General features: G+C 37.3%; 1 protein-coding gene across 1 annotated transcript in view; it reads left to right on the top strand.

The window, feature by feature from the left end:
• pip4k2aa (phosphatidylinositol-5-phosphate 4-kinase, type II, alpha a) overlaps window positions 1–13,212 on the top strand; it is a 241,269-nt gene that overhangs the window by 189,824 nt on the left and 38,233 nt on the right. The window contains exon 6 of the mRNA XM_060825576.1: window positions 7,452–7,490. Within this exon, the coding sequence (XP_060681559.1) occupies window positions 7,452–7,490 (39 nt within the window). The remainder of the gene's footprint in view (window positions 1–7,451; window positions 7,491–13,212) is intronic.

Raw genomic sequence — 13,212 nt, 5'->3', positions numbered from 1 at the left:
GTTCTGTGTTGAATTTTACTATTTATTTAGGCTTTTGTTTCTAATTTTTATGATTTTTAAATAAAGGTTTGTATTGGACACTGTCTGTAGGACGTAGGAGCATCTCTGTAGGCTACAATTTCATAAAATCAAATTTCCCAGAAACAAAGTATAAAACACCTCTGAGCACATTCCTTAGAAGTATTATTTCCTAGACATGCCTGTAAACATACCTTTTGATATTCTGTTGTTTTTCTGTCTTTTATACCCAACCTTAACATATTCTCCAAACTGTGTTTTTACATTCCCAGCTTCTCCTTTTTTTCATTAATTTATATCCAACATTTTTTCTTCATTTATTTATTTCCCTGTTTCATTTGTTTACAGTTTTACTTTATATTTCATTAACAAGCACTCTACTAATTCAACAGAATTAGTGGCTATTAGTATGCTTCTTGCAATTCTAACTTGTTAGCTACTAGACATGGTATTAATTGCATGTTCCAACTACTGTAGATTTTCCCTCACCACCCTCATTTCTTATCATGTGCGTATTCACCAGCAATTGCTATCTGTTTCTAATCGCACTGTTAAAGCACTTCCACTTTTCATTGGAACAATCAGAATAGCCAACTGATGCTGCATTTATACTGCAGCAGTCCATTATTAGATACATTAGGATGAACTTCAACCCATTTGGTTCATTAATGTCCTTCAGGGAAGGAAACTGCCATCCTTACCTGGTGTAAGACCATAAGCTATAGGAGTGTTAGTAAGGCCATTCGGCCCATTGCGTCCACTCTGCCATTCAATCATGGCTGATGGGCATTTCAACTCTACTTACCCGCACTCTCCCCATAACCCTTAATTCCTTGAGAGATCAAGAATTTATCAATCTCTGCCTTGAAGACATTTAACGTCCCGGCCTCCATTGCACTCAGTGGCAATGATTTCCACAGGCTCAACACTCTCTGGTCTGACCTACAAGTAACTCCAGATCCTCAGCACTGTGGTTGACTCTTAGCTGCCATCTGTGCAATTAGGGATGGGTAATAAATGCTTGCCTAGCCAGCGATGCCCTCATCCCATGAATGAATAAAGAAAAAAAAGTAATGTTGTAAACTATTCCTACTGACTTAAGCCCCCATTCACCTGATGAGCGAATCCTGTCTATATATGCTTACATATATATATATATATAAAGAGCAGATGTCACAGGAGCTCATGTTCTGAGTCCTTTCTCAGGGTTTCCAGACCACGCTGTCAGCTAGGGTTGGCACTGCACTGAAGCTACAATCCATATGGTGTTAAACTCAAACAAAATGAAACCGTCTCCTCCCAAATTTTCTCTGTTTTTCCTCTGGAGCCAGATTGAGATCTGGCAGTGAATTTCTGCACATTTTAGTGAAATTTAAAAGTGGCAAAGTTTCAACATAAACAGATTTTAAACTGATCTATAGCTGGCCCATGTGGTGCAGCTGTTTCTACCAATGAGAGAAATAATCCTATTCAAGTATTTTTCAATAGTGGGATGCAAATTATCTACCCTTCCTGCACAATACAAAGAAATTAAAGGAGATCTTGGGTTTTGTGTGCAAGAGACAGTGAGTTGCACAGTAATTTTATTTTTATTACCTTTTATATTTGAAATACTTTCCCTTTACAACAATTAAGTGAAAAGATATTCAATTTTCTATGCTATAACTCCTATTAACTACACACAGATTCTGTACAATATAAATGGATTTTTTTAAACAAAATTTAAAAGCAAGTTGCAATATTTTCCATAAATTATTGAGTGACTTTTGCATTTTAAATAAAATCTTCCACAATTTAACAATGAGTGAAAGTAATTTTAGTTTGGGCAATCATTGGATCATTGCATTTTTGGAGTGGATTCTCAAGAAAATGTACTGTGACATGAATCTCAACCAATCAATGTAGAATACACCAAGCGAGACTGGCAGTTGTGACTGTTCTGGATGCTTCACAAGTGCACAGAGCTACACTGCTGCAGCTATTTTGTGGTACGCGGGCATGGATAACACAACTATTCTTTTTAATAATATCATGAACACACTGTTCTGTATTCATTCCAAGGACATCCAGTAGGTCAACGTTCTTTAAAATGAGAGAATTTTGTTTAAAGTTTACTCGTCAATTTTATTGAATGGTTTAAAGTAATATTTTTTTGCCAACAGTTTATAATTTAGTATAAATCCTATTAGCCAAGAATTTAATGTTAATGAAAAAACATGTCAGTAGCTGGAATCATGTCTGATCCAAGGAAACTTGTGGTCACAAGGACAAATCATCATATCGCAAGATATCACTACAGTTGTGTGTTGGAAATTTTTTCATCAGTCACGGTCAGAAATGGGACTGTTTGTTACCAATCCAGTGGTAATCGTCTTTCACACATCCTCTGACAATGAAACAACTTGTGCCAGTCTGCAGCAAGATCCGGGAGGCAACCAAACTTTGACAGACACATGTTAGGTGATATTCATGCCAGAGGAATTCAAATGCAATGATCATTTCAAACAAGGTGCTCCCCATCATCAATATCTCAGGTGTTACCATTCACCAGAAGCTTAAATGGACAGGCCAAGCGAGCAATACAAGTACAAAACTGAAGCTTATTCCTTTGCTATTACTGACTTGCATTTGGATTCTCTCAGAGTTGTTTTACCAGCTGCAAAGCTCAAGACAGGATTATAATGGAATATATGTCACTTAAGTGAATCAGTTGGCGGTAACAACTCTCTAAGTTCTCCAATGTCTTAGGGAGAGGAAGCTACAGTGTTGCGATCAGTTACTTAGCAAAATTGGTACATGGATTGTGGTCTGTACATTTGGTATGTAATATGCAGGATTCATTACTTCAATGACATTTCCACCACTGTATCAACCAAGAGCAGCAAAATGTTGGGAGAATAATATACAAGTTCCCTTTCATATCACACCATCTTGACTTGGACCTAAATCACCATTCCTTTGTTGCTGGGGCAATATCCTGGAATTTATGACCCAGTGTCACTGTACAACCACCATCACCAGAAGGGGTGCTGAAACATATATTTACAGTTTTAGGATAAGGGGTAGCAAATTTAAACAAAGATGAGAAGAAATTAATTTGCTCAAAATGTCACAAATCGGTGGAATTCACTACTCCTGTGTGCATTTGATGCTGGGACATTGAGTAAATTTAAGGAGGCGATAGATTTTTAAATAGTATTTTTAATTAATTTAGTTTAGATTTTTAATTAGTTGAAGGGTTATAGAAAGTGGGCAGGAAAGTAGAGTTGAGGCCAAAATGTGACCGGCCACAATCGTATCTAATAATGGAGGTGGCTCGAAGTGGTTAAATGCCTACTTGTGCTCCTAGTTCTTAAGTAATTGAGGAAGGTCGATCAGCAACTTTTCAGGCAGCTGGTGCCATCTCTATCCCAAGAATGAATTTGTGCATTGAAAGTTCCCTACCTGTTCCTTAGTGCCTTTTCTGCCATGCCTTTTCAACTAAGCAGGACACAGAGTTATAAGCGTATGAAAGATACTTCCTAGTATATTGGTGTTGGAAATGCTTTGGAATTGTTAATTGAATGTTTCCTCATCTAAAGGTGAGGAAGCTCCTTCATTCTTGTGATCCTCAATCTACGTCCCCTTGTTATAGTTCCTCAAAACTCTCCATATTCACCATCTCAAAGTTTTAACATAATTTTGAAAACAACAGCAACATAGTTTTATGTAGCAATTTTAATATAATGAAATGTTCCAAAGCATTTCACAAGAGTATTATAAAACAAATTATGCATTGAGTCTTAAAGGAGCCATTAGATCACACGACCTAAAGCTTGCAAAAAGAGCCAGATTTAGAGGTGTCTTGAAGGAGGAAAGTGAGATAGAACGATAGTGTTGTCTAGAGAGGGAGTCAACTGAAGACACCAGTAATGGGACACCTATGATTGGGATTTTCAGAAGGTTTTCAGAAGGACCCCACCAAGGTATTAAGAAATAAAATTAGAATGCATAGGCTTGTGTCAAATATATTTGCATGGATTGAGAATGCGCAGGCTAGATGTGTTAATTTCATCCACAGTATTATTTCTATCATCATACCTTTCATCAAAAAAACTAAACTTTTGATCCCTCTTTACTTCCAAACTACCATGTCATCTCTAACCTTGCTTTCTTTTCTGAAGTCCTTGTGCGAATTTATGTGCAGCCAAGTACATGCCATTCTTTCCAAGAACTCAAAGTTGAATCCTTCTAATGAGTTATCTACACTACCAAAGGACTGAATCACCTCATATAGGACACTATCTGTGTTTTTTATATAGTTGTGACGAAGGTAACTGTCCCTTCTTGTGCTGTTTGATCTGTCTGAGTTTTTGAAAGAGTAGAGCATACCAACTACCTCCACAACCCTCTAGCAGGGAAGGACTACCCTCAACTGCGCCCATTCTTTTACATAAAGCCATTGCCAGGAGTGTCCTCTCTTCACGGTCCCATACAATAACCACTTGTACTCCTCACCATTCATTGCCCTGTCACATTTTTCACCTGCATACCTGCTCCTTTAAAAATATAACTATTGTAATAAGAGCTACTAAAAAGAAGGGAAAATTGCCTTGATGTGCCCAAAACACAGGACAAACCAAGCCAATCAGAGACTGCACTCTGTTTATTCTGTCATCAGTTGAGTGAAATAAGCTGACATTGATAGTACGATGATATGGCCCAGAAACCAAATACCCTGTATGCTGATGGTTGTTTTGGCTTCAGCCAGAGTCATTTGGTGCATACCGTTATTACAGTCTTGGTCAAAATGAGTAAAAGAGCTGAATTTTGGAGGTGAGCAGAGAATCACTGACCCTGACATCAAGGTAGCATTTAACCAAGTATAGCACCAAGACGTCTTTAAAAAAGTCTGAAATCAATAGGAATCAGTGGGAAAATACCTCTATGGCTTAAATTGTAACCAGTTTTTAAAAAAGGTTGCGGTTTTTGGAGGCCAGTCTGCTCACTAGGTGGGCATGACATCTTAGGCCTATTTTCAGCTGTTTCATGAATGACCTTCCTTCCAACATGAAGTCCAAAGTGGGAATGTTTGCTCATGATTACACAATGTTCAGTACCATTGACAGCTCTTCAATTACTGAAGCAATCCTTGTGCTTGCAGCAAAACCCAGATAGCATTCAGGCTTGGGCTTGTAAATTGCAATTGATTTTAATGTGTATAAGTGCCTGGAAATAACCACTCCAAACAAAAACAAAACTAACCAGCTCATCTTGATGTGCACTACTATCGATAGTGAATCAATATCAATATCTGAGGACAGCTTTAACTGGACCAGCATGTAAATATTGTGGCTCAAGTGTAGATCAGAGGCTGGGAACTCTACTGAAAGTAATTTGGCTCCTGATCTGTCTACTGTTTCCCACCACAACAACTCCCCAAAAGCCTGTACACCACCTGCAAGGCTCAAGTCAGGAGTGTGTTGGAATACTGTCTACTTGCCTGGATGCTTGGAACTCCAACAACACTCTAGAAGCCTAAACATTCAGACCAAAGCAGTCAGCTTGATCAGGAGCTCATCACCACCTTAAGCAATCACTCACTCCACCGCTGGAACACAGTATGTACTATCTACAGAATAGACTGCAATAACATATCAACTCCTTCAAAAACATCTTTGAAAGTTATGACCTTTATATCCTAGAGGAACAAAGGAGCAGACATTTGGAACAACCATCTTCTGTAAGTTCCCCTCCATACTAACAGTACCCTGCAACTATATCATCATTCCTTCACTATGGCAGAGTCAGAATCCTTATACCAGTGCAAGTTTACCTACATATGATGAACTGCAATCAAAACTGTAAAATATTGTTGGCCTTGTCACAGATATATATGTCCCATGAAGTTATATTTTAGAATTTGACATGATTTTGGATTTTATGTGTAAAATGCTGACTTCCAACTCCCTTCTTGTCCCCTCCATTCTAAATGATCACAATGCTAATACAGAATCTAGAATTGCTTATCTCTTCTTCAAAATGCAATGGAAGTGGCTTTTGAATGTTTCCAAGGCAGAGGTTGATAGATTCTTGATGAGCAAGGGTGTGAAAATGACTGAGGGTAGACGGGAATGTGAAGTAGTCAAATTGGCCATAAACTTATGAATAGACAGCAGGTTCAAAGGACTGAGTTGGTTACTTCTCCTCTTACTTCATATGTTTTGGATAAACAGCAATTTTGTCTCCAACTAAACATTTGGAAAACCAAAGTTATTGTTCTTCATTTCCCGTAAAAACTCCATTCCCAAACCATTGATTTCATCTTTCTCCTTGGCAACTGAACCAGACAGTTTACAATCCTGGGGTCATATTTAACGCCAAGATGAGCCTTTGACTGCACAGTTATGTCATCACCAATTCAGCAAATTTCTACTTCCATTTTTCAACAGGTCTCTGCCCTCGCCCAGCTCATTATCTGTTGATGTCCTCATCTATGCTGTTCTTATCTTTAGACTTGACTATTCTGATGTTTTAGGTATATGGTATCATAAGGATTTTGTAACTGGATTAATAATCCAGAGACCCAAATTAATGCTCAGGAGGTGAGTTCAAATCCTCCAGCACAGCTAGAAATTTAAATGTATTATTAAATATATGCAGAATAATAAGCTAATACCAGTAATGATTCATTAAAATTGTAATAAAAACCTTATCTGTTCCCCAGTATTCGTTAGGAAATGAAGTTTGCCATCTTGCCTCATTCTGCTCTTTCTGAGATTCCAGACCTGCAGCAATGTGATTGACTCTTAACTATCCTCTGAAATGTATTCAATTGCAGTCAGAGATGGGCAGTAGATGCTGGCTATACCCACAACCTAAAAGTGAATTAAAAGCCCATCCATCTGGCTGCCTGGGTTATTTTCCAGTATAAATTTGAAGCCGTCATTGCTGCTCATGTCCTAATGCATACTAAATTCTATTCGCTCATCGTCCATGTGTTTGTTGACTTGCAATGGCTGCTGCTTAAACAGTGCCTCAGTGTTGAATATTTCTCCTTGTTTTCAAATCCCGCCATGACATTAACCTCTAATTGTCCACAATCCACTAATATCTTGCTCTGCTTGCTCTGGACACCTGAGCAAGCCCAGTTTTAATTACTGCACCTCTGGTGACTTTACTTTTAGCTTGCAATCCACCAAGTTCTAGAATTCACCAATTAAATCTCTCTGTCTCTCTTTCCTATTTTAAGATGCTCCTTTAAACTTAAGTCTTTGGTCAAACTTTCGGTCATCTATCTTAATATATTTCCTTTTATGACTTGGTGTCAAGCTTTGTTTGATAATGCTCCTGTGAAGCACCTTGAGATGTTTTATTATGTTAAGCATTCTATAATATACATTGTTGGTGCTCGATGTGTGATGTCATACCCAACTTCTGTTTCCTCGTTTCAGGGTTCCACAGTGGCCAGAGAAGCTAGTGACAAAGAAAAGGTAAATTGTTAATTATTTCAGTGATAAGTTGCAGTGGCAGCACACACCAATTGGTTTTACAAATCAAAAATAAATTATTTTAAAATGTAGTGATTATTTCAATAATCTGATGAAAGGAAGAGTTCAGTTAATTTAGTCTCTTTTTAGATTTTATCATCGATTTGTGTTTTGAAGTGTAACATTACATCATCCTAATGTGATGAAAGTTGCAATAAAGAAAAGTTAACTGAAACAGAAATTGCTAGACAGAGATTTGTGAAAAAGCTGTGAAGAGATTGATTGAATGGTATGAGGTTGTGGTAGCTGAGATATACCAAAATGGGTGGCCTTCTCTATACCAATCCCTTTTTTTAAAAGTACCTTCTACTTTTACCAAATTTGTGGTATTTCTTTGCTTTTATACAATTAATTGCTGTGGCACATTTTTCTGTTCTTTTTGGAGAAACGAAGGACTGGAATGAAATTCATTTTCTCCTTTCACTCCTTCCTTCAGCTCATTTCTGATAAACTTCTCACGTTGGAGATTGATGGTTTAGAGCAGCTGAATTCATTTGTACTGTCACATGGTCTGACATGGGATCTTCTCTGAAAATGAGATTAATGGAAAAGTTCATCAACATAGATCTACACCTCCCATTATAAAGAAAACTAAATGACAATGAAGAAGAGTCACCGGACTCAGCTTTCTTCCCACATGCTGCCAGACCTGCTGAGTTTCTCCAGCAATTTCTGTTTTTGTTTCAAATAATTTTACTAGTTGAATTGGGAAAGCTTAACCCAGGAAATATCAGTTTCTGCAGGCAATACTCCATCTAAATATTTTGTGACACAATTTGTAATCAAAATAAGTGAATTGAGCACTGGTAATGCTTGTAATCTGTAAATGTACAGAATAAATCATCACAAAGAGGTGCAGGAGTAGGCCATTCAATCCCTCAGGACAATTCCATCACTTAGTAAAACCATTGCTGACGTGCTTGTGCCTTAACTTTATTCTCCTTTTCCCATATCCCAGAAGTCACTTGTTGGTTAATAATTTTGCCCATCACTGTCTTGAGTACATTGAGTGAAGCATTCTCTATTATTCTGTGGGAAAGAAAATTTGAGAGACTTAAGGGCCCTCTAAGAGAAGAACTTCAATATCATCCATAACTTAAATGGAGATAACTATTACTGTGTCTTCTAGTTCTAGATTTCCCAAGTAGGAGAGACATCCTTTCAGCATCTATCCTGTCAAGTCCACTCCATATTCCATATGTTTCATTGTGATCACCTTGTGTTCTCATTGGAGTTTAGACCAGGCCCAATCTGCTCAAATGTTCCACATAACATAATCCCTTCATCTTAGAAATCAAAGAATTGAATTGCTTCCCAAGAAATTACGGGCAATTATGTTCTGCCCTAAGTAAGGTGACCAGAGTTGCACATCACACACCATAATCTCACCAATGCCTGAAACAGTTTCTACTTCATGCCTTTGCAATAAAGGCCAAATAAATATGTCAGAAATGAATAGAAAATAATTTAGAAGTTTGCTTCAATGCAAAATATTTTCCTCTACTTAATTATTCCTGTTTTGGAAGAAAAGTTTTAATCAATAATATCTCCTCTCAGAAATATATTTAAAGTAGCGTAAAATACAGGGTGAGGGTGGGGCAACTTAATTAGTATTAGGCTGCTTTGCTGAACAGCCGGCCCAGGCCCAGTAGATTGGCCTCATTCTGTGTTGTGAACTTCTTTCACTCCTGTCCTTCAAACATTTCTGTTTTGAGATATCATTGATCTGTTAGGTCTCTGCGGAAAACCATAATCCAATTATTGACTCCTTTTATAGGAAAGAATTTTAGATGAACGAAGCAGTTTCGCTGAGTAGTATTACCATAATGTCAAGCTAGCATTGTCTGTACAATCAAGGTTGGATTGATAATGAAAGTTTGTAATGAGCTTGTTTTATTCATTTGGTTTGCTTCTTTTGGGAACGTGAATTTGTGGCTTATGTCTAAAGTATATTAGGTTTGAGGAACAAACACTGGCCTAGTCAGCAATGCTCAGATTCTGTGAAAGAATTAAAAATAAATGCATTGTTGCTGAGGTATGGAGCATCATATTAGCACTAAATACTCCCAAGCGCAAACTGAACAATCTGCAGTATAGAACTCTCTGATCCATCTGGACAGCAACAGATCTCCAAAGAAAGAAAATACCAGTTGCTGCACAGAGTGTTAAAACTGACCCTTCATGGTGACTTCAAATGAGCTTGGTAATTTTATTTCAACTTGTATTAAAATTTGAGCTGTTTTACCTTCTGGGGCAAGAAGCCAACAGTCGAGCAGAATTCTTTCAGCTGAAAGAGAAAAGAGATTTTCATCCATGAGCTTGTACAAATTTCCAGGCCTCTAGGTCTCAGAGCTGAAAGGACAAAGATTAACTTTCTATGCCCCTCAGCCCCTTATTCCTTGACCGGTTTTATTGCCAGAAAAACAAAACAATGCAAATTAAGTAATTTATTTAGAAAATATTTGCAGGATTTTGCAGCATTTCCACTCCCACTTGCAACAGTGGTTCAGTTTAATATCAAAACAAATTCATCTCCTAATTTGAGAGGTTCTTTAATGATTCAAACAAAAATGAAAATAAACTGCATTATTAGTGTTGCTGTAACTTGCAGACACTTGTACTTTCATTTATTAGTACATAGTGTTTCCTGTTTACAGAATAAAATGTCCAGTCATTAAGTTGAAAGGTTAATTTTCTCAGAAGAAATATTTTTAGGTTCCCTTGCAATGTATTTTTTCTTATAATTTGGAGATGCCGTTGTTGGACTGGGGTGTACAAAGTTAAAAATCGCACAACACCAGATTATAGTCCAACAGGTTTAATTGGAAGCACACTAGCTTTCGGAGCGACTTCGATCACCTGATGAAGGAGCGTCACTCCAAAAGCTAGTGTGCTTCCAATTAAACCTGTTGGACTATAACCTGGTGTTGTGTGATTTTTATTTTTTCTTAGACAAGCTGCTACTTAGAAGTAGGAAAATAATTAATGCGCCAAAATTTGCTGCACTGGGATATCTAACATCTGTTGTTAATTAGACTTACCCCATTTCCTTCAGCTCAAACTTTTACTCTCAAAAGTTTCTGAATATGCAAGCTGATAATGGAAGTGAGCAAACAGGCCATCCGTGCCCCAAGTGAACAGGACAGCAAACAAGGTATCTCTTTAAGAAATAAGATTTAAGGAAAGACTTAATATGGAGATTGATGTATTAGAGGGTATGGATCAAATCTTAAATCATATGGAGAAGGGGCAAGAGTGGGAAAGAAAGATCAGATTCAGAGAAAATAAAGGAAGGTGGAAATTCTTCCAAATTTTAGAATTTTAAACTTTTCCCTGAAAACCAACAGTTGTTGCAGATGTGGTCACTGTAAGCCACCATGAGGTCCACCATCTCCCACATCATGCAGGAACAACACATGACCCTGGCCCTGCATCTTTATTTTATTTAATTAAATCTTAATTCAATTTTAGAAGTTTCATACTTATCTTTTAGTTTGTAACCTGGAAATATTTCTCCTATTTACCGTCAATCTAAATATAATGTGCAATCATCAAATTAGTGGCTATTACTAACCAATGAACCTATGGTTTATCTGAAATGTCACTGTTTTGTGCTGGGTCCCTGATCCTAGTCTTCAATTTATCCTGTTTAAATAAACCTTACAAGCTGTGAGCCAAAGAAAGTAAGTAAAAGTACCTTATTCCCTCTGTGCCAAATTCCCCAAACTAAATACTCACTTAAGCTATGTCTCACTCCAGACAAAATCTCTCCTTCTAACTGTGTGAAGTTTATCAATTTATAATTTATATTAAACTTTAAGCCTTCAGTCCAACTCATCCATGCCGACCAGATATCCTAACCTAATCTAGCCCTATTTACCTGTACTTGGCCCATATCCCTCTTAAACCTTTCTATTCATAAACCCGTTCAGATGCCTTTTAAATGGTGGAGGCTGGTACAAAATCAGCATTTAAAAGACTTCTGGATTGGTATATAAATAGGAACTTAGAGGGATATATACCAAGTGCTGACAAATAGGATGAGATTTATCTAAGATATCTGGTCAGCATGGATGATTTCAACCGAAGTGTCTGTTTCTGTGCTGTACAGCTCTATGATTCTAGCAAAGACTGTGAAACTCAAAGAACGTTAACAGGTTGGTGGAGTGGGTGGATATGAGTCAGATGAGGTTCACCATAGAGAAGTATGAGGTGATGCAGTTTGTTTGGACAAACATTGAAAGACCATACAAAATGAGGGGTTCCATTTTAAGGGGAGTGCAGGAGCAGAAGATTCTAGGTGTATATGTACAAAGATCATTGAAGGTGGCAGGGCAGATGGAGATAGCACTTAATACTCTTTATTAAAGGGGCATAGACTATAAGAGCAAGGAGGTGATGTTGAACATGTACAAAACACTTGTTAGATCTCAGCTGGAGTATTACGCACTGTTATGGACACCACATTATAGGAACTATGTGAATGCATTGGACAGAGTACAGAAACGATTTGCAGAAATAGTTCCAGAAATGATAAACTTATGTTATGAGGATAGAGTTAATGAGTTGGGACTGTTCTCCCTTGGAGAGAAGACGACTGAGAGGAGATCTGATAAAGGTTTGGAAAATCACGAGTGAGCTGCACAAAGCGGATGAGGAGAAGCTGTTCCCACTCATAAAACAAAGAAGAATGAGAGGCATTGATTTAAAGTGCTATGCAAACAAAACAAGGGTAATATGTGAATATGTTCACACAGCAAGTAGTTTAAGTATGGAATGCACTGCCTGAAAATGTGGTGAGGCAGGTTCAAATGAGGCACTCGAGGACATTGGATGATTATTTGGATAGAAATGCGAGGCAAAGCTGGGGGGAAAAGCAAGAGATTGGCACTAGTTTAAAAACATGTGCCGGTACAATGGGACTAGTGGTCACCTCCGGCGCTGTATGATTCTGTAATGTTGGAAGCAAATCACAAGTGAGTAAACCACTTGTCTCAATCATTTATTTGCATTACATCAGAACTGAACACAACTAAACTTTACTGCTCATCTATTATAGTTATTTTTGCCCACTGAGACACTACTTCCAGAAAAGAAACATTGGAGCAAAGGGAGAATTCATTCATCCTTTACTAACCTCAGAAAAATTGTAGACAATAAGGAGGGGGGAGTACGATTATTTTTTTTAAAAACTTATTGGGTAGTGCTATTATTTTGATAATTTTTTTCTGAACAATGTTAGTATTTTGATGTTCACCATTTTTTGGATATAGTATGTTTTAATAGGTCCCTAAATATTAATGAAAATGTTGATTACTTTTGACTATGATTACTTTGTATTTCTGAAATACAATTATGCAAAACACATGAAGTTGGACTGTGTTTTCTTCAAGGCACATTGATTTTGCCATGGGCCCACGTTATATTGATTAGGTTTTACCATATGCAAATTAAACCCCTGCTTAAAATTGTATAGCATTGGTTAGAAGATGGATTTTTTTTAATTAAGTGAAGCAGGTTTGCACTGCTAAATGTGCTTTGTAATTTAGTTTAAAATTAAATTTTCTATCGAAAGCTGGTGATATGGCAGAATGAAATGGTTCTTGATATTAGCTGATATTAAAAGTAGAATGGTCTTTGAATGTAGGATTACATTGATATTCAG

This window comes from Hemiscyllium ocellatum, chromosome 5 (genome assembly GCF_020745735.1).
Source record: "Hemiscyllium ocellatum isolate sHemOce1 chromosome 5, sHemOce1.pat.X.cur, whole genome shotgun sequence".
Taxonomy (NCBI): domain Eukaryota; kingdom Metazoa; phylum Chordata; class Chondrichthyes; order Orectolobiformes; family Hemiscylliidae; genus Hemiscyllium; species Hemiscyllium ocellatum.
This window is presented reverse-complemented; position numbering and strand designations above follow the sequence as displayed.